General features: G+C 36.0%; 1 protein-coding gene across 1 annotated transcript in view; it reads left to right on the top strand.

The window, feature by feature from the left end:
- Nucleotides 1-20,365, top strand: part of sorcs3 (sortilin related VPS10 domain containing receptor 3) — a 409,108-nt gene that overhangs the window by 178,284 nt on the left and 210,459 nt on the right. Inside the window, exon 3 of the mRNA XM_038283178.1 lies at nucleotides 9,019-9,118. Coding sequence (XP_038139106.1) covers nucleotides 9,019-9,118 — 100 coding nt within the window. The remainder of the gene's footprint in view (nucleotides 1-9,018; nucleotides 9,119-20,365) is intronic.

Raw genomic sequence — 20,365 nt, 5'->3', positions numbered from 1 at the left:
CTGTGTTTTGGTTTAAAGCAACCCATAATCCAACGGTTGAATGGGCCTGCAAGTAACAGACTAATTGCCATAGGCGACTCATTCAAGCATTTATTTTCTGTGCCTGCCTCCTCTTGTTCAGCCTCACTGCGAGGCTGCAGCCTTTCTTGTCAGGCCTCGGACCAGATGGCAAGAGAAGCCCCGGACCGGTCGCCAGTCGCTGCGGGGCCATCTCACAGACAACACTTCAGTCAACACCTTAGGCGTTCCTGACCCAGTAAGCATTGATCTCCAGCTGGTGTAGCTGTCTAGTCTTTTGTTGCTAATTTAAAAGCGGCTAAGATTTAGGTGAAAGAAAAGAGTGGGAAAAAAAAGGAAAAAAATAATTTTCCTTTTTAACTTTAACATCACCAGTTGATGTTAAACATATTACGTTTAAACACTCAAAAACACTTAGATCAGTATACTGATAAGTTGGTGAATTAGTTAATTGAAAGCTGATATTTTGGATTAAAATACCTTTTAAAAATAACAACCTTTAAGCAGTTATTAAACATTGATTTTATTAAAGACTTTTATAAGTTTTAACTTGAAAAATATCTTTAAAAAAAAATTTAAATGTAACCCTTTATGATTGCAGACTGACACCTAAGTAGTTCAGACATTTCAACATATTTTTCTGAATCCTTCATTGTAGCATGGCGTAGACAATTCACGTTTGCAGTTTGAAGAACACCTGCTTGCTTCTGATGATTTCCTTTAGCTAACCAATGAGTGTTTGCGTTATATGACTCGTCCAATGACATTAGTTTTCACTAGATTTGGATGGCGCCAATGATCTGCATTGGGTGGCGCACATGACGTGAAATAAATATTTAGAACCATTAAACCGAACCCAAGACTAAAGAGTAATGTTTGTTTTAAAAATGTAAGGAATAGAAAGTACAGATACTTGTGTGAAAATCTAATGAGTAGAAGTCAGAAGAAGGAGGAAAAATAAGTAATGGAGTAACATATAGATACCGAAAAAGTGTACTTAACCTCTTCATCAGATTCTCAGAAAACAACTGATTGTCTTTGGTAAGAGGCTTGTGGAGGTGCGATGCAACACAGACCACTACAGAAGAACCTTCCGTCCTACAGTTATCAACACCGACAACAACTTATTAAAAAACAAACAAAAAAAACACTACACTGCAACAGTAATTTCCCTTTGGGATTGATGAAAAATTAATTAAAATGAAATTATGCTTTTTGTTCATAATAAATGCAAGGAAAGTATGTTTGCTATATGTTTTTATATTTTATTGTGATATTTTTTAATTGTCCCACAGTGGGGGAGTGTAGGGAGTAGTGGGAAGCCCACTCTGAGTGGCGTCCAGGGAGCATTCTGGGGTTAAAGTTTTTGCTCAGGGTCACAGAGTAATGGTCTAAATGTCAAACCAGTGACCTTTGCAGTCTCTCCAGGATGCTGCAATCCAGGCCACCAATTCCTCAGGGTGAAAATATATATGTATTTTCTTTTTTGTCATTCTCAATTTAAAAAACTACAGCTTATTATCAGAAATGACACAATTTTCCCACTGTTAGAGTTTGCAAAGGCCGCATTGATGAATTCATTGCAGAAAGTATTTGTGATATTAGACTTAGATGAAAGAACAATAGAAGCTAGACAGTATTTGCTTCAATTCACCTCCATATGTGGATGTCATGCATGAATAACATGTGAAAGGTAGTTCTGGTTTAAGGGTTTCAGGTTCACTACCAGACACTAAACTCTACTAAGAATAGATCTACAACTGTGATGATTGCTGCTATTTAACAGTAATTAGGATAATAGTGCAGCCTGATCTGTGGTCTGTGGTGCACATGTGAATTTCATGAAAAGGACATGTATACATGTGGGTTTGGAACCTTAAAGGCACATGTGATGCATATGTTTTCACATGATTTCCATTCAAAGAACATGTGTATCTCCTGTGAAACACATGGAAATAACATGTAAAAACATGTGCATTTCATCTTTGTAGCATGATTTCACATTTAAAGCACATACATCACATGTAGAACCATGGAAATCACAAGTACTGAAGTATCTCATGTGATAAAACATTTCAAATCCACATGTACTGTATACATGTGATTTACATGATTCACATGTTGTACATACACATCCAATGCCTGTATTTTTACATTTGATTTCCACCTAAACCATGTGTATTATGTGTAACTTACGTGTTTTTCATACAAAACACGTAAGTCATATGTTTCATATGTGGAAAAAATGGAAAGCATATGCAAATATGTGTATCACACATGTTATTTGGATATTTTCACCTGTCAATCAAATGTGAAGAAGCTGCTGGACTGCATTGAGTGTAGTTTGCTTTTGATTGAGTTCGCCAAAAGTTCAACACATTTGCAGTTGAATTTTTTGCAGGGAAAATTTTTGCAGCTGAATTTTTTGAAGCTGAATTTTTACCAGATATAAATTCAGTGTAAGGAATTCAATGTGTAAAAAAAAAATCATTTTTTAAAATTCGTGTTTAAAATACGGTGCACAAAAAAAGGCAGATTCCAATGACACTGTTTTTCTTCTATACATATCTTATGTGTATGTAACACATGTTCAGATCACATGTGAAATTCATCAAAGGTTAAATGGAAAATGGAAAACATACACTAAATGTTTGATATTCACTCCCTATGTGTAAAATGTAGTTCATAAGAGGAAGATGGGAATCTTATGCCGACATCCCAAGTAAAAAAAAAAAAAAAAACAAATTTCAGGGAGATGCTAATCAAACCCCCCACCATTTTCATATAAAATGTCAGTAGTTTTGATGCTGTGCAGCACACCTCTGTTTGGCTCCTGAAATTTGTACAAATAGCAACAAATGAAAACCTCTTCTCTGTAAACGCCGAGAGACAGTGTGCAACAGTTGAAAATGTTGGATGATCAGTTTGCCCATTGTTTGGTGAATTAAATGCCTCACCTGTAGCTTATGTGTCCTTGTGACAGCTCAGTCTAGCTGTTTTCCTGCTCATGAAATGTTTGATTGATCCAGAAGTGGTTATTCCAAGATAACGTGTCAACAGAGTATCTGTTATTACCATAGTTCATCCCACATAACAACGCAATAGATAAGTGAGAAACATGCTCAGCTCGATCACTGTCCCGTTGCAACATCACATTGCTCTCCAGCTCCCCAGTTTTTGGTGAGTTAGACACTTCATGCACCTCAGGTTGGTTCTGCTGGTTCTTTGTTAAGGATTCATTCCCTTTCTTTCAGTGATATTCTTTTTCTGAGGACAAACAACCAGGTTTTGTTGCTACTCGGCCTTGACTCTGACAACCACTTGACGATGCTTTCATCTTTACACCTTTGAGGAATGTTGATGAAGTCTTTTGTATTTTCTCTTTTCCTTGAAAAGCATGGATTTAAATCTGATATGTTGCTCCTGTTTTCTGTTGAACAGCGCTGCTACTCACTCTCTTTATCCTCAGTCTGCTTCAGGGTGATGCACTTTGTTTGTACGATTTTGAGCAACTGAAATGATTTCGTTGGAGTTTTTAGTCTTTGAAGTAGGTGGCTTTTTTTCCCCTTTTCCCCTGAGCATGGTCAACAGTGTTGTTCAACAGCTCTGAATTGTTCTGCTTTATTGGCAGCCATCTGGCAAAACCTCACAAACATTCCCTAATGCAATTTCTGCCTGCCTTTTATTCCAGTCATTTGATGTTCTCACACCGCAATGCACCACATCTCTGTTTGGCTCTTGAAATTGGTACAAATAGCAACAAATGAAAACCTCTCCTCTGTAAACGGTGAGAGACAGCGTTTCTGACCTGAAAAAGGTAGAGAGGTAAATCCTTCACATGTTTTCTAATCGATTATTGTCTCACTCCGGTATAAGAGTCTGCCTTATGCTCATAGACTGAGTAAGATTTCTGCATTAAGGAGAAGCGGATGTTACACACTAAATCAGATTTTCTTTCATTTTTTTTACTGAAAATCACATCCTATCTTTTAAAACAAGCCCCAAAGAAACTGCTTGTATCAACAGAAAAGAAAATAAATGTTTGATCAAGGTGCTTAGCTGTTAAACAGTGACTACTTTAAGTAAAGAAACTTAGACAACTTTTGTCGTTTTGTATACATAGAGTACATACAGCATAGGGCTGGGCGATATAGAAAAAAAGCTTATCGATAAAAAAAAAAATGCATATTGATCGATATCGATAATTATTGAAAAGATTTGAAACCATATTTTATGTGCAGCTCTGCCTGGACTTTTTATGATATTGCTAAATGATTTAATTTTAATAAAGAACACAAACACAGACTTCCAATTAAATATTTATTTAACCAACTTTTTTAACCATAACAGAATTGTTTTAAAGAAAAATAACTTAAGAGACCTGAGTTATGTTATTAAATACTGACAAAGAATAAAATAAAGTGACCAGAAAAGTGACCAAAATAAATATAACAAATAAATAAATAGAATACCCTATTTGGGTGGGAATAGTACACCACCAGCTTGTGGTAATTAAAAGATTGTGAGATTAGGCTACCATGTAAACTCCACTCAACAAAAACAAAAACCCAAATCAACTCACCCTTTAGCCTAGCATTTCTATGGGGTATTATTTCTCACCCCTATTCTTCTAGAGGTGCTGCTGGCATCTCGTTATGGTTCAGCTTAGTTTCCTGCTTTAACCTGAGTTATTACTTTGAAGTTGCTGGCCCCTCAGCATTTTTCTCTCAATTGTTAAAACTACATGCCCCGAACTGAATATATATATATATATATATATATATATATATATATATATATATATATATATATATATTTATATATATATATATATATATATATATATATATATATTTTTTTTTTTATCTATTTATTTTTTTCCCCCGAAATTCCCGAAGAGCCGCGCCGAGGCCTACACAGCTCGTACTCCTGCGGGTGTGAGCGGCTGAGATGATAAAAAAATAAAAAAAGTTGGTTGTGTTATCAGACTTGGTTTTCACTGGTTCCCTACACATTTTACAGATGACTGTGGTTTGTTTTTTGCCCGACTTGCCATGACCGAAATACTGCCAAACTGGCGAACTACAAAAACCCTTCTTTGAAACAATTTCCTCCGCCTCTCCTTGCTGCGACATCTTCATGTGCTCTGTGTTGTGGTTTGAGAGGGCGGCGCTTTGTGACGGCGTGCCTGGGTCCGCGATTGCGATTGGTTGGGAGGAAGTAGTGACTAGCATAAACCTACATGATAGGCTACAATGAGAAGGAAGGAAAACTGCGTTTCTTATCGAACTTTTATCGACTCTGTTTTTTTCTATTGCGCCACACATCTATCGATCGATATATATCGCTATTGAATTATCGCCCAGCCCTAATATAGCACTAAATTTTGTTTAGTACAGCTTTTCAGACAGTAAATGAACATTTCCATTCCATAAAGTGCAGCAGTGGTCAAATGTAAACAGTGTGGGAGAAAAAACAAGAAGAAAAAAAATGCATTCATATGGAAGTTCAGAGCAGCTCTTGTACTTGTTTTTTTTTTTTTTTTTTTGTTTGTGCTTTTTTAATTGAAGAATGTAAAAAATCAAATATCAATCAATAATAATCACAAATCAATATTTAAAGTGCTTCATGTCAGGGTTGGGTTGAGGTTTTGAGGACCTAATGGCAGAGGTGAGGAGGCAGAGGTGAGTTCTTGAAGATTTAATGAAATTGCTGCGCCAAAAATCCAAAAACCAAAGTATAAAATACAAGCAACCAAAAACCAGGCTACTTCAGGGAAAAACTCATGTGGGGAGGCAGGAAAAGATGAGGCACAAGCACTGAAGAACAGAAAATATAACAGAACCAAGACCATGACACTTGAACAATTGCATCTTTTTGCAGTATTGCCTTCAGTATTTGACAAAGCAAACTATACTAAACTGTTTCCAACTAAATCATATTTTACTTCCAAAAACGAACTGGACATTGGAATCATTCCATTATCTCTATTCTTATCTCAAAACAGCTTGTCTGCAGGAAGTAGTGCTATTAATTATTATTATTTATTTTTGAGCGAAAGAAACTGGAAAAAGAGCAAAATATGGATAATCTTCTGTTCATCACTATAAATGCTTCAGAGTGAAGCTGAGGTCAGATTGAACCTGTCAGTCCCTTAAGACTTCCTGTGATTAGAGGGACAAGGTCAGGCTGCAAAAACACCCTCAGCCTGATTCAAAGACTTTCAGTTAATCTTAATTTAATTGTGCCGCGTTTAATTGTGTTTGTCAAATTAAGGCTGCTGAGCGACATCGATTGAAGTGGCATGCAAAACTGTAAACCTAATTTAGATAAGGTATAAATGAGATGTTTTCCAGAAAAGATAGAGAACAATTACTGTGGCACGTCTGCCTCCATGTTGTTCCTAGCAAGCTCTATTTATATGAACTTTCTTGGTAAACTAGACACATGCACTTATGCATTTTGTTCCTTTTTTCTTCTGGATTTGCAGATTATTTAGTCTCTGCGGTTTTGCTAAAACAACATACTATGTGGGATTGTTCCAAGCCATTAGCAGGACTGTACAACACCTGCTCATGTGGATGCTGGGGAATAAACATATCATTGGCCGAAGCTAACGACATTTTTTAATGGCATCACAGCAGTCAGACCTCAAAAAGAAACCAAATCCTGTATTAATATTGTTTAGGGTTGAGCAAACAATGTCATGCATACTTGATCACAATTAAAATAGTTAAAAAAAATACTTCAAAAGAGTGTTTTTAGCAAACATATCATTGCTTTTATACCAATTAAGTATAAAAAGCAGTAAACAATAAAAATCTAAAGTTTTGAAAAGTGATAACTTACTTTTCTTATGTTTCAGTGTTGCGATGTGAAATGCGTTACCCACTGACCATTCCGAACCTTATCCAAGCATTTTAAAATTACAATTTATAAAATGTTAGAAATTCTCATCCATTGAATTATTTAGATTTGGTTAACTATAAATTTGTACAGATAAAGCAAAATAAAGTTTTCTGCCAAAAACAGTCTAAAAATTTTTATAGAAGGAAATGATGGGTACACTCTAAGGGGAGATATGAATTAGAAAAAAAAATAAAATAGGAGAACATGCCTCTATATGTATATATATATAGGTGTTTATGGGGGCTTATGCACCCATGCATATTACATTTATTCTGTTGCATTTACTTGAGTAACAATAAAAAAAAAAATACTCAATTTGTTTTTAGGTTTTTATTCTTAATACAATAAAATGTAAGTGAGAAAATGTACTAACCGACCCTAAAATCTTTAAATATTTTCATAGAAACAAGAAAAGTAAAAACAACAGTTAATGCAAGAAGAACAAGCAAAGCAGCTTTGAATAAACAAATATTAACCAATATTTATTAGTACATTTTTACCATCTTATTACTGCACTGATACAGATGCTGATAAAATTAAATGTGCAGAGACTATGTCATTTTGCCAGATTATTTTAAAAATGTTCTAATTAGAAAACTACGGAAGCCCATTTCCAACACTTTGGAGAAAAAAAAAACATGGCTATCATTATATGTTGACTGATCTGATTTAATACCAATGAGATAGCTGTTTTTTTCGTCAGAGTGATGGAAATAGGCTTTAATATAAAACAACCTTAAAACCAGCTGAAAACAGAAAGTTAATTTACTTAAACTTAGTTTCTGCTTGCCTTTGAAATGAAGGATAAAAATTCTCCAGATATTTTTAATTGTACTCAAATTGTTTTAAAATATGTCAATTTAACAACTTTCAGCAAATAAATTTGTATAAATTTTCGCTTTGGTAAATAGGAGGCTGAAATTGTGAAAATCAAAGACGTACAGTATTTTATTCAACTTATTAAATGGATTTTTCTTTAGAAATATTCAGGGACAAGCAGACATCTGTTTCCTGCTGTTTGGGAGGAATTTCTCAGAAATAGTCAAATAAACTGGTTTGATTTAAAAACTGTACAACTTTGTTTCTTTGTCTTTTGTATATTCTCAGAAAAGAAAAAATAGAATCTGCAAGAGCAAAGAACTTCGTGAATGAATGTTTTAATGAAGCTGGTGTGAATTGTATAGTTCCCAGCTCACACTCCAAACTAACATTGTTACTCCCCAACCCACTTTAGTGTAATGTGAAAATGATGCTCTCTCTCTCTGTGACTCATTACGGTGCTTTGTAATCACAGCAGAAACCGTTCCCCTCTGAAGATTTCTCCTGCGAATCTGAAAGAGCAACACCTCGTTACGTCCTTAGAAAGTCTGTTTCCCTCTGAAGGAGCACAAACAGCACGCTTTAACAATAAAAGGAATCATCTTAGCATTTCGCTTAACAATGTGAGTCAGGTTGGAGTTTTTCCACAGCTGTGGGCGGGAGCTACTGTCCCCACTGAGAAGGCATGGCACGCCTCACCCCCTCAGAAGGGAAGCCTGATTGCAGGCCTGTAGATGTTGTATTTGAAGGCAGGTTTGGTAGTTACCGATGATGGATTCATGTGGAGTTTCCAGGGACTGGGCTGGCTAACAGGCTCATACCCACTGTTAAATTATTAAATGCCTGAAGGTTCTGGAACATCCACATGTTTTTGCACTCGTCATATTTTATTTCATAAGAGTCATCAGGAGAGAATTAATTATTTACAGTGTCAGGTCCCCAGAGCTGTTTGAATGGTTCATTTTAGTTGGAGCTGTGGATGATTGGTTAACCCTCTCTTGTTTCAGTCCACAGATTTTTCTCCCCCCAGAGAGGCTGCGAATACACAACCAAACTAACATTTATCCTGTTTTGTTCTCCACCTTTGGGCGTGATATTCCATTCTTTTTCATCCGTACAAAAGAAGCTTTTCATCGTTTGGACATGAATGGAGCAACTTCACAGAAACTAACATCAGTTTATTTTTACAAACAGCTTCCTGTAATGTTTTGACAGTTTTCATTTTTTATTTTTACTGCTTCTCAGTATTTGTTCTCTGTTTGTTCTATGCAGATCTACTGACTATGGATCAACATATGAGAGAATGAACGACAAAATCGGCTTCAAAGCTGTCCTCAGTTACCTGTATGTGTGCCCATCCAATAAGAAGAAGGTAAGTTTGGTTCTAATCAGGTGTTAATTTACTTTATTGAAATAAAAAGTATTGGCTTCAGTGTATCAAATTCATACAAAAGATAAATAAGATGAGACTGTATCGTTTATATCAAGAGGATCTACTCTGACTTAGTGGTGGGACAAAATAATCAAATTATTTACAGGCTTTGTAATTAATAAATTTTAATTAATAGTATTTGAATTGAAAACAACATATCGAAAAAATAAAAAACCTTTTCAATTCAAAAACCCTTTTTATGTATTCAATTTATTGAGTAAATATACATGTGAGCAAAACCACCAAAATATTTATTATTTTAAACCATTATTTATGTTGTTTAACCATCAGATTGGTCGTAAGTTGAAGTTATTTTTTTCTAAAATTCTATAAAACTTATATAGAAAAACAAGTAAACAAGTGTGAACAGTAAATAAATGTTCATTATAGCAATATACCTTTCACTGAATATGGTAAAAACAGCATACATCGACGGAATTGATGCTACCCCTCGTTTAATTGAAGAAAACCCACAATCGTCATAATGATAGCTTGAATCTGACAAAAAGGATAATAAATAAAAATTCCATCAAAATGAACAAATACCATACCATACCATACCATACCATACCAGCTTTATTTATAAAGCACTTTAAAACAACCACAGTTGATACAAAGTGCTGTACAGTTTAAGAACACAACATAATAAAAATAATTTAAAAACAGTTTAAAAGCAAAAAAAAACATACAATTTAAAACTAGATCCCACTGGTGTTGAAAGCCAAGTAAAATAGATGGGTTTTAAGACGAGCTTTAAAAATGGGCAAAGAAGGGGCCTCTCTGACCTGCAAAGGTAAGTTATTCCATAATTTGGGGCCCATAACAAAGAAAGCCCTGTCCCCTCTGAGCTTCCTTTTTGTTCTCGGTTCCTCCAAGAGCAGCTGATTTGCTGACCTGAGAGACCGATGTGGTACGTAGGGATGAAGAAGCTCGGAGAGGTAAGCTGGGGCAAGATTATGCACTGATTTAAAAACAAACATAAGAATTTTAAAATGAATCCTAAAATATACAGGCAGCCAGTGAAGTGAGGCCAGGACAGGGGTCACATGCTCTCTCTTTCGAGTACCTGTCAAAAGTCGTGCAGCAGCATTTTGTACTAGCTGCAGACGTGAGAGCAGCGACTGACTGACACCCAGATAAAGTGCATTACAGTAGTCCAATCGAGTTGAAACAAAAGCGTGGATCAGTGTTTCAAAATGCTGCCTGGAAAGAAAAGATTTCACTGACGCCAATCGCCTTAAATGATAAAAGCTGGACTTAACCACGGCTCTAATTTGGCTGTCCAATTTAAAATCACTGTCCACCTTAAAACCAAGATCAGTAATAACAGGTTTAAAATATACCTGCAAAGGTCCCAGGTCAACAGAGGAGGACTCACAAGAGCCACTGGGTCCAAACACCATCACGTCTGTTTTGTTTTCATTAAAGTTTAAAAAGTTCAAGGCCAACCAAGCTTTAATATCCCCTAGACATGCCAGGAGATGTTTGATTGAATGTACATCCTGCTGCTGTATGGGCAAATAAATCTGACAATCATCAGCGTAACAATGAAAAGAAATCCCATGTTTCCTAAGGATAGAACCCAGAGGCAGTATATAAAGGGAGAAAAGCAGTGGGCCAAGAATTGAGCCCTGTGGGACACCATTAGACATTGAAGCAACAGATGATTTAAAGCCACTAATATTCACTGAAAAAGTTCTCTCCTCCAGGTAAGACCTGAACCATTTAAGAACAGTGCCATCAATACCAGCAATGTGGTGTAATCGCGATATTAAAATATTGTGGTCTACTGTATCAAAGGCAGCAGTTAGGTCAAGTAACATCAGAACAACATGGTGACCAGAATCACATGCAAGAAGAATGTCATTAAAAACTCTTATTAAAATACAGTTCAGACATTCAAACTATTTAATCATGCCTCAAAAGAACAGCTAAAAAATAAACCCATGAAACAAGCCTGGACAAAATTAATGGTACCCTTCAAAAAAAATGAAAAAATTGTGACCAAAGGGACACGTTGTTATAGGTGTGTCCACTAATTAGCGTGTTGGGTGTCTACAATCTTGTAATCAGTCAGTGGGGATAAATATATATAGGCCTAGTGCTGTTTGGTGACATGGTGTGTACCACACTCAACATGGACCAGAGGAAGCAAGGGAAAAAGATGTCTCACAAGATTAGAAAGAAAATAATAGACAAGCATCCATCCATCCATCCATCCATCCATCCATCCATCCATCCATCCATCCATCCATCCATCCATCTTCTTCCGCTTATCCGTGGTCAGGTCACGGGTGTAGCAGCTTCCGTAGGGAGTCCCAGACGTCCCTCTCCTCAGCAACTTGGGCCAGCTCCTCTGGGGAATCCCAAGGCGCTCCCAGGCCAGCCGAGAAACATAGTTTCTCCAGTGTGTCCTGGGTCTCCACCTGGGCATCCTCCCAGTGGGTCGTGCCTGGAACACCTCACCAGGGAGACGTCCAGGAGGCATCCTAATCAGATGCCCCAGCCACCTCAAGTGGCTCCTCTCGATGTGGAGGAGCAGCGGCTCTACTTTAAGTCCTCCCCAGATGACTGAGCTCCTCACCTTATCTCTAAGGGAGAGCCCAGACACACTACGGAGCAAACTCATTTCAGCTGCTTGTATCTGGGATCTCGTACTTTCGGTCATAACCTAAGGCTCATGACCATAGATGAGGGTAGGAACGTAAACGACCGGTAAAATGAGAGCTTTGCCTTTTGGCTCAGCTCTCTCTTCACCACAATAGACCGGTACAGTACACGCTTCACAGCAGGCACCGCACCAATCCGCCTGTCGATCTCCCGCTCCATCTTCCCCTCATTCGTGAAAAAGACCCCAAGATACTTAAACTCCTTCACTAGGGGCAGTACATCCTCCCCAACCCAGAGTAGGCCCTCTACCCTTTTCCGGCTCAAGACTGTGGTAGGAATGGATGTTAAAGTTAAAGGCTATAGGACCATCTCCAAGCTGCTTGATGTTGCTCTGACTGCAGTTACACAGAAATTTAAGATCAAGGGGACTGTAGCTTTCCTGGACATGGCCACAGGAGAGAAACTAATGATTAATCGAAGAATTGATTATATAAAGAGCCCAGAAAAGCTCCTAAAGAATTTAAAGGTGAACTTTAAGCTCAAGGAACATCCGTCATTGTTTGAGCAAAAGTGGATTTAATTGAAAACAATCGGGGAGGACACCTGTGCAGGGTCCAATGAAATCTGAAGACTATCAGGGGATTCTAGAGAGAAATGTGCTGCTCAGTGTCAGAAAGCTTCGCCTCAGTCGCAGATCATGGGTCTTTAAAAGGACCCAAAGCACACGGCTAGAAACAGCTGAGATTGGCTTGGAGGAAAACATTGGAATATGAAGCGGCCTTTTATGAGCCCCCACATCATTCCTACATACATTTCCTATTTAATAGACCAAACATATCTATAACATATCAAACTCTATATCGCAACCTAGAAATCTAGAAAAAGTAGACTATATTGTAATATTTTCCATGTGAATCCCAGATTGTTCATTCTTCTTTGCCTTTTCTAAAAAGTGCTTTAAATCAGTCCTATCTGTCGGACAGGTGTTTTAAGTCTGTCTGTCCAGAGTGTGTCCACGTCAAATCACACCGGTCATTTCTAAGAAGAATGCAAGGAAAACAACAAAGTGCATTAGCTGCCCCACAGGCTGTCAGCCACGACTTATGCTGGAATCAACTCTTGATAAAAGTCCGGTTGCGGGATTTAGCTTTTTCTACAGTTCACTGTGTTAAATTTATTTGGGGCTTCCACCATTATCCTTCTCGCGAAAGGGTGACTCAGTAAAGATTAACCCATGTATGGAGGCTTTTGTCCTGATCGAGCCGGGTTTGAATCTGACCTGTGGTTCTTTGACCTGTGGTTCTTTGACCTCCCCCCCCCCCCTACTCCATTTCCTGATACTGTCGAAAAAAGGAATAAAACACTGACATTTCGCTTCACGCAACTGTTTATGGTGAGATTACTACCAAAACAGATGTTTGCATGTCGAACAGGTTATATTGTATTAAAATAACAATAACAGCTTTTGAAACAACTGATAAGGGTTATTTTATTCATATTGAACAGTTGTTTATGCTAATTAATATTTTCACAGATACACACAGCAGTAAAAAGCAGTGCTGCCTTGAAGGAAGGAAGGAAGGAAGGAAGGAAGGAAGGAAGGAAGGAAGGAAGGAAGGAAGGAAGGAAGGAAGGAAGGAAGGAAGGAAGGAAGGAAGGAAGGAAGGAAGGAAGGAAGGAAGGAAGGAAGGAAGGAATGTATGTCAGACAATTAATAAACATAATATCAGATAAATCAATTTCAGAAAGTATTTCAAACAAATAACCAAGTAAAATACAAAAAGGGGATTGGTTAAAGGTTCAACATTAAATAAAATTTTCTGTTCCAACTAAAACTAATTTATTTGAACATAATTGAAACTAATAAAAAAAAAAAATGTTACACTTGATAAACTTGTCAGTAAAGATGCACAATATAATCGGCCCCCTATTGGTATCGGCCTTAAAACTGAATATCGGACATCGGCCACCCCACCGATATTTAACCCGCTATTTGATCAGCTTCTGAGTTTCTAAAGTCTAAAAAAAAAAAAAAAATACTACTTCTTCTTCTTCCTCAAAAACTTCTTTTTTACAGACTTAGAAACTTCTAAAGACGAGGGAAAAAATATTGATTCATTAAAATATCACAATATCTTCATATGCTGATATATTGCCATTTAAAAACACCATATCAATCTCTTTTACTAATGAAATATTGCTATATGTCATCGTTATGCTACGAAATCCCCAGAAAATTTATATGTTGATATTTTGACGCTGTATCGATCTATTTTACTAACAAAATCTCACAAGAGTTTGCAAAATATCACGAGAGTTTGTAACAGAACAATGAAATTTCACCAGATTTTGAAAGTAAAATAGATCAATACCGCGTTTTTAAAAATCAATTTGATATCAGCATATGAAAATATATTTGAGTATATTATTTTTCAAAGTGTCAGAAATTGATAAAAAAATTGCTATTTTCAATGACTACTTATTTTTGTCCAGCTTTAACATCAATATCAATATCGGTTATCGGCTACATGAGTTTTAAAATATCGGCATATCGGATATCGGCCAAAATCTCAATATCTTGCATCCCTACTTGTCAGTACTGTATATGTTGCCTGAGATCCGACATTGATTAGTGATTTATGTAAGTTGTTTGAAAAGCGGGATGAAGAAGTAAAACTTATTTTACAGATCCCCCTTTTCCCTCTAATTGCACTTAAAGTAACTTATGAAACCGTACTGTAAGTCGGCATCTTAAACTGAAGCAAAGATATTTCTAAAAATGCATCATCGTCCGGCCGCTCTGCTACATGCAGGGTGAACACACGCTTTACTGAGAAGTGTTTGCTTTATAGTTTATCTGCAGCCAGCTGTCTTTGTTCCTTCTGTAAAACAAAACACCGTAGGAAAATAAAATTAGTTTGCAAACTGTGCAGAAGTGTCTTTCCCTTTTTTTTCCATCAACCAACTAAAACTGAATTTCAACTATTTTAGTCTGGAAGTAAATAAGACGAGGAGATTCATGAGTCCTCCCTGCTGCCAACCATCTGCCGATGCCTTTAATTTGCCTCAGAGTTCTGTCAATCACTTTTCATTTCTTCTGACACTCGCTGGAGTTTTGCTCATCGCTCTGCACATGGTTTGCATTCCACTTTTCACCATCTGCCTCGGTTTTCTGCTCATCTAATGACAAACAAAGAAAATTACTTCTGAACCCGCATGTTTTCCACATTCATGTATGGCATCCTGTTACGGTGTATTACCTATCCCTCTGCTTTCACATGGCTGCGCTGCCGCCAAGTAAAAACTACAGTAAAATCAAGCTGTAAAAAATGAGTCCTGACCACACCAGAGATGGCAAAAGTACTCACTTTCCGTACTTGAGTAAAAGTAAAGATACTTGTGTTAAAAAATACTCTGGTAAAAGTGGAAGTACTGATTAAACTTCTTTACTCAAGTAAAAGTAACAAAGTACAGGCTTGTAAATTTACTTAAAGTATAAAAGTAAAAGTAGAAACCACTTTTTTCGTTGCCTACATTTTAAATGGATGTCTGCCAATAGGACTAGATCTCCGTTGTGTTCATTTTCAATCATCTCGTCGTCCATACTACTATGCTAACGCCACCGCCACCAAGCTGCAATGATTTGCCGCGAATTAATACCGCCGAATCTGTCGATTCATCTTGTAGTGGTGCATCAAATGCAATGTAGATTCCCATCCAATTAGACTGAATTTGGTATTTGTGAGAAAACGGCTCACCAGCTCCCGTCTCACGTCAGAGGAGGAGTAAGCAGATGACTTGCAAAAAGGTGGTAAGAACCAGCGGACAACAAAATTCCAGTTCAAAAGCGTGTAGCGGTTTACTGGTGCAACGGTGAAGACAAAAAAAAAAACAAAACAAACAAAATACTTTCAAATAAAGAAAACAAAACCGGCCATTGCAGGCAATACAAAACACTGACAGCCTCACAGCAAGCTGACTTTAAATATAATCTCTCTAAGCAGACCTTCAAAAGCAGTCTCTCCAAGCAGCCCCCCTAAGCCATTGGGAGTGTGCCCCTTTAATAGACCCACCAATAATCAGCCAATTGGGACAGCCCAACTAAACAGGAAGGGAAATCCCCAATAAAGCACAGTTAACATTGTAGAAAAAATGGAAAATTATATATGTTCATAACTACTCGCCACACTCCTCTATCATATGGAATAATAGATTTATTCTACATCGCAATAAGTCATTATTCTACAAAGATTGGATGGAGAAGAATATTTGGTCTATTATACACTTAATGGACACTAATGGTTACATATTAAATTACGAACAATTCTGTACAAAATATCAGTTCCTTCCTCCAAAAGATGAATTTACAAGATTACTTAACGCCTTGCCAGAACAATTTATTAATCAGATTCAAAATATAATAATATATCATCCAATTACCCCCAAACTACCCGATTTATCTATTAATGGAATATCAATCACTGATCAAAAATTCAATAACCACACAATTAGAAACTATCTAAATGAAACTTTGTTCCCTGGGAAAATAAATAAAAATAACATTCTTTGCAAATTTGAACAAAAATCAATTGAAATACCAAGAACTTTTTTTTTTTTAAACTTCCTATACAACCAAAAGCTAAAGAAACTGCCATCTACCCATCAAAAGAACTACTAAGAATCCGTTTTAATATTGATGACAATAAATGCTCATTCTGTGAAAGTGATGTAGAAACTATAGACCATGTCTTCTATGAATGCAGTAAGACTAAAACATTTTGGAATTGTTTAGAAAGATGGATCAAATCAAAAATTGCACTCCCTAATTCTATTTCTAGAGATATGGTAGTTTTTGGAATACTATTGAAAGACAAAACAATAGAACTCTGTTGTAACCTAATTTTTTGTTTAGCAAAATTCTTTATTCATAAACAGAGAGTCTTGAGATCCTCCCCTATCTTTAGTATTTTTTTTTATCTGAATTTAATTTATATTTGACATCTCTTGAATGTATCGAATCTTACAAATACCTGACTGAAATACTAATGGAACTGCCCACTGATGTACATTAATCCTAACATATGAATCCCCTTGTCTTTATGTTATTTTATTGTATTATTAGCATTACTCACGCTTTTTTTATTTTCCTCATCAGTTACTTTGTATTTTCATTCTGAAATCTGCCTCTACTATGCCTTTTATAGAATTTGAATTCTAATGTTCTTATTGCCTAACTTGTTTCTACCCACCTTGTTTAAATAAAGTTCATTTAAAAAAAAAAACATTGTAGAAAAATAAATACAGACAATAGCATCATTCATACAAAAACATACATATTAATGAAATAATTTAACCATGCTAACATTACCATTTCACCTACTTATTACCATGCAAACAATTATTAAATTCATTGAAATCCCACTTAACACCCCTGCCCCCTAATAGTCTTTTTCAATGCCCTGGGACAATGGATAAGAGACTGGCTCCGATGCGGTACGTGTTTCCACACGGACCAGTATGCTGACGGACTAAGGGAAGATAATGTGTAATTTGACTGGGAAGTTTTATTACCGACTACGGAATGTATATTAAAGCTGTCGCAGTGGGTACCTTCAGAGTTTGCTACGCTGGTGAGTAAGTAAAGTGTTGAATGAAAGGTGACGTTGTGATTTCGGAACTAGTGTAAATTACCTGGTGAATTGTTTGGAACTGCCGCCGCCATGATGGCCGGTTTGTGGTGCATGCTGGGAAATGTAGTGAAGGATGTGACGCTGTGCGTGATAGACAGCGGCTACACTTTGGGAACAGAGGGGGAAAACGGCTCCGTTTGCACAGTGACGTGAAAAATAATAACGGTAACTCCATTAAAATGATTCAAAACTAAAGTAACGAGCCAATTTTTTTAAAATGTAAGGAGTAGAAAGTACAGATATTTGTGTAAAAATTTAAGGAGTAGAAGTAAAAAGTCGCCATAAAAATAAGTAGTAAAGTAAAGTAAAAATATCAGAAAAATCTACTTGAGTACAGTAACGAAGTATTTGTACTTCGTTACTTCCCATCTCTGGACCACACTATATTTCTTTTAACAGCTGTTGATTTAAATACTGGATCAATCCACAGTCATTAATCCTGATAATGAGCCACTGGACACATTAAGTGATAAAATTCACGCTAAAACCTTTTGAACAAAAGTGAGCATTTAGGCTCATCTTTCAAAAATCCCAAACGCCTCCTTAAACACAGAGAGCCCTGAACACTCTCCGCTGCAGGCGGAAAATCAATTTCTCCCGAGAATGTTTCCAATTTGATTGAATAAGAAAATAACCGCTTTTTAAGGATATAACCCCTGGAAAAATGGGATGCTATGCAAAACAAAACATGCAAAAAACCAAAGAAACAAAGGAGTTGCTTTCTGCATTTTCAACTGCTCTTATTTTATTAAAACTATTTAAATAAAATTATCTTATTTTGCAGGGTGCACAGTCATGTCATTTGATAGTTTATAAATGTATATGCCATTGACTGTTTCTGTTTGCACACAGTTTTTCTTAAAGATGACCACATTCTGCTGCCATATTATTTAATGTTGTTGTTTTACACTTTTTTATTTACTTTCTACAGTAAAAAAAAAGGCTTTTATGTGTATTTACAATAATAACAGAGATACAATACAGGGGGTAACCAAGGAAGTTAGTTCCTCCTAGCCTGGTGTGAGGAAAATTCAAGAAAAGTTAAATATCAAGTGTAAACAAAGATTTGAAAAATACTTATTTTAAACTGGGATGCGATTAAAACAGGATGGATGGATGGGTGGATGGATGGATGGATGGATGGATGGATGGATGGATGGATGGATGGATGGATGGATGGATGGATGGAGATCAAATTTTTAGTATTTTTCGTAAAGGCATATAACGTGACCATGTACTTTGAAGCCTCATTTCAATGGCTTTTTCCAATGAGGAACTACATTCTCATATTAAATTATTTCTCTACTGCTGGGTTAATTATCTGATTAACATGTAAAAAATATATGTATTTTAAATTTGTATTTTAGTTGTTTATGTTAATCAGAGTCTGATAAGTATGAAAAGACGATGAATTAGCCGCTAATTAAAGAGAGAGACAATGCAGTTCAGGTGTTAGCTGTTTGTTGAGGTTTAGGACAGATAAAATAAATGATCAAATAAGCAGGTTTGTTTGAAACTGATTACAAATAAATATCTGAAACTTTGGGATATGTTTTATTTTGTATCACAACCATGGATCCTGTGTTAACAAAATCCGGTGCAACAATCTACCTTCAGTGGTCACTAAAGGACAAAAAAATAAATAAATACACGAAAGCAAAACAATTTTTTTTATCTTAAAAATAAACAGAAAAACAAGGGAAAGGAAAATCTGAGAGAAAGGCAAATTTACATTCAAATGTTTTATTTCTAGATAGCATTTTTTATTTCAAATTTCAATTTAAACTAATAAATATGTTCTTTGCACACAAAAAAATGGAACAAACTTCACTCCATAACTTTATATTTCTTTATAATCAGAGAGTGAATCAATCATATTGATTTTTAAATATATACATTTTTATTTTATATTTATAGTCAAATATTGACTATACTAATAAATATGGAATTAATACTGCTTCATTGAAATCTGCCTTTTCAAAACACTGAATTTTTTCAACGCCGAGTTTTAAACACTGAATTTTTTTACACATTGAATTCCTTACACTGAATTTATATTTGGTAAACATTTGCCAGCAAATAATTCACCCTAAAAAATTCAGCTACAAAAAATTAGACTGCAAATCTGTCGACCTTTTGGTGAACTCAAGCCAAAGCAATCATTCGATGCATTCGAGCAGTTTCTATTCAGTTAATTGAAATTACCTAATTTGGTCACGTGACACAACAGTTGGGCGTAGTTTTGTTCTCGACTAAATGAAGCTGATGAGGATTTTTTCTTAAATAAAATAGATATGATTTACAAAAATTCCAGTAGCTACTAATAAACAGCCATTAGAGTTTTTCATCTAATCAGACTGGGTGAAATAACTGAGCCAATCACAACTAGTGCAGCACCCCTGTCTGCCAAGGCTCTTGGTTTGATCCAGAAGAAGCTGCCGGTGGCAAACTTCCTTTTTTTTTCTGACAAAATGAGCTAATTTCATCGGCTAGAGGCTGCTCGACTGCATTGAGTGTAGAATTATTTGGCTTGAGTTCACCAAAAGGTCAACACATTTGCAGTTGAATTTTTTTCCAGCTAAATATTCACCAGATAAAATTTCAGTGTGAGTAATTCAATGTGTAAAAATTTTTCAGGGTTTAAAATTCGGTGCACAAAAAAAACGCCAGATTCCAATGAGACTGTTTTACTTCCGTATTTATTAGCATAGTCAATATCTGAATCATGTAAGTGATAAATGAATTAATGCTTCATCTACTTATATCATGGCACATTTATTTTTTCTATGAAACACTGACATTTATGTATTTTACAATATATTTATACCCTTGCCTAACCCCCTTTGGGAACCCCTGGTCTATAACATGAAACCCCAATAAAATGTTC

This window comes from Cyprinodon tularosa, unplaced genomic scaffold, assembly GCF_016077235.1.
Source record: "Cyprinodon tularosa strain WSP-4 unplaced genomic scaffold, ASM1607723v1 ctg190, whole genome shotgun sequence".
Classification (NCBI taxonomy): domain Eukaryota; kingdom Metazoa; phylum Chordata; class Actinopteri; order Cyprinodontiformes; family Cyprinodontidae; genus Cyprinodon; species Cyprinodon tularosa.
The sequence above is the reverse complement of the archived record's forward strand: the minus strand, read 5'-3'. Positions and strand labels throughout refer to the sequence as shown.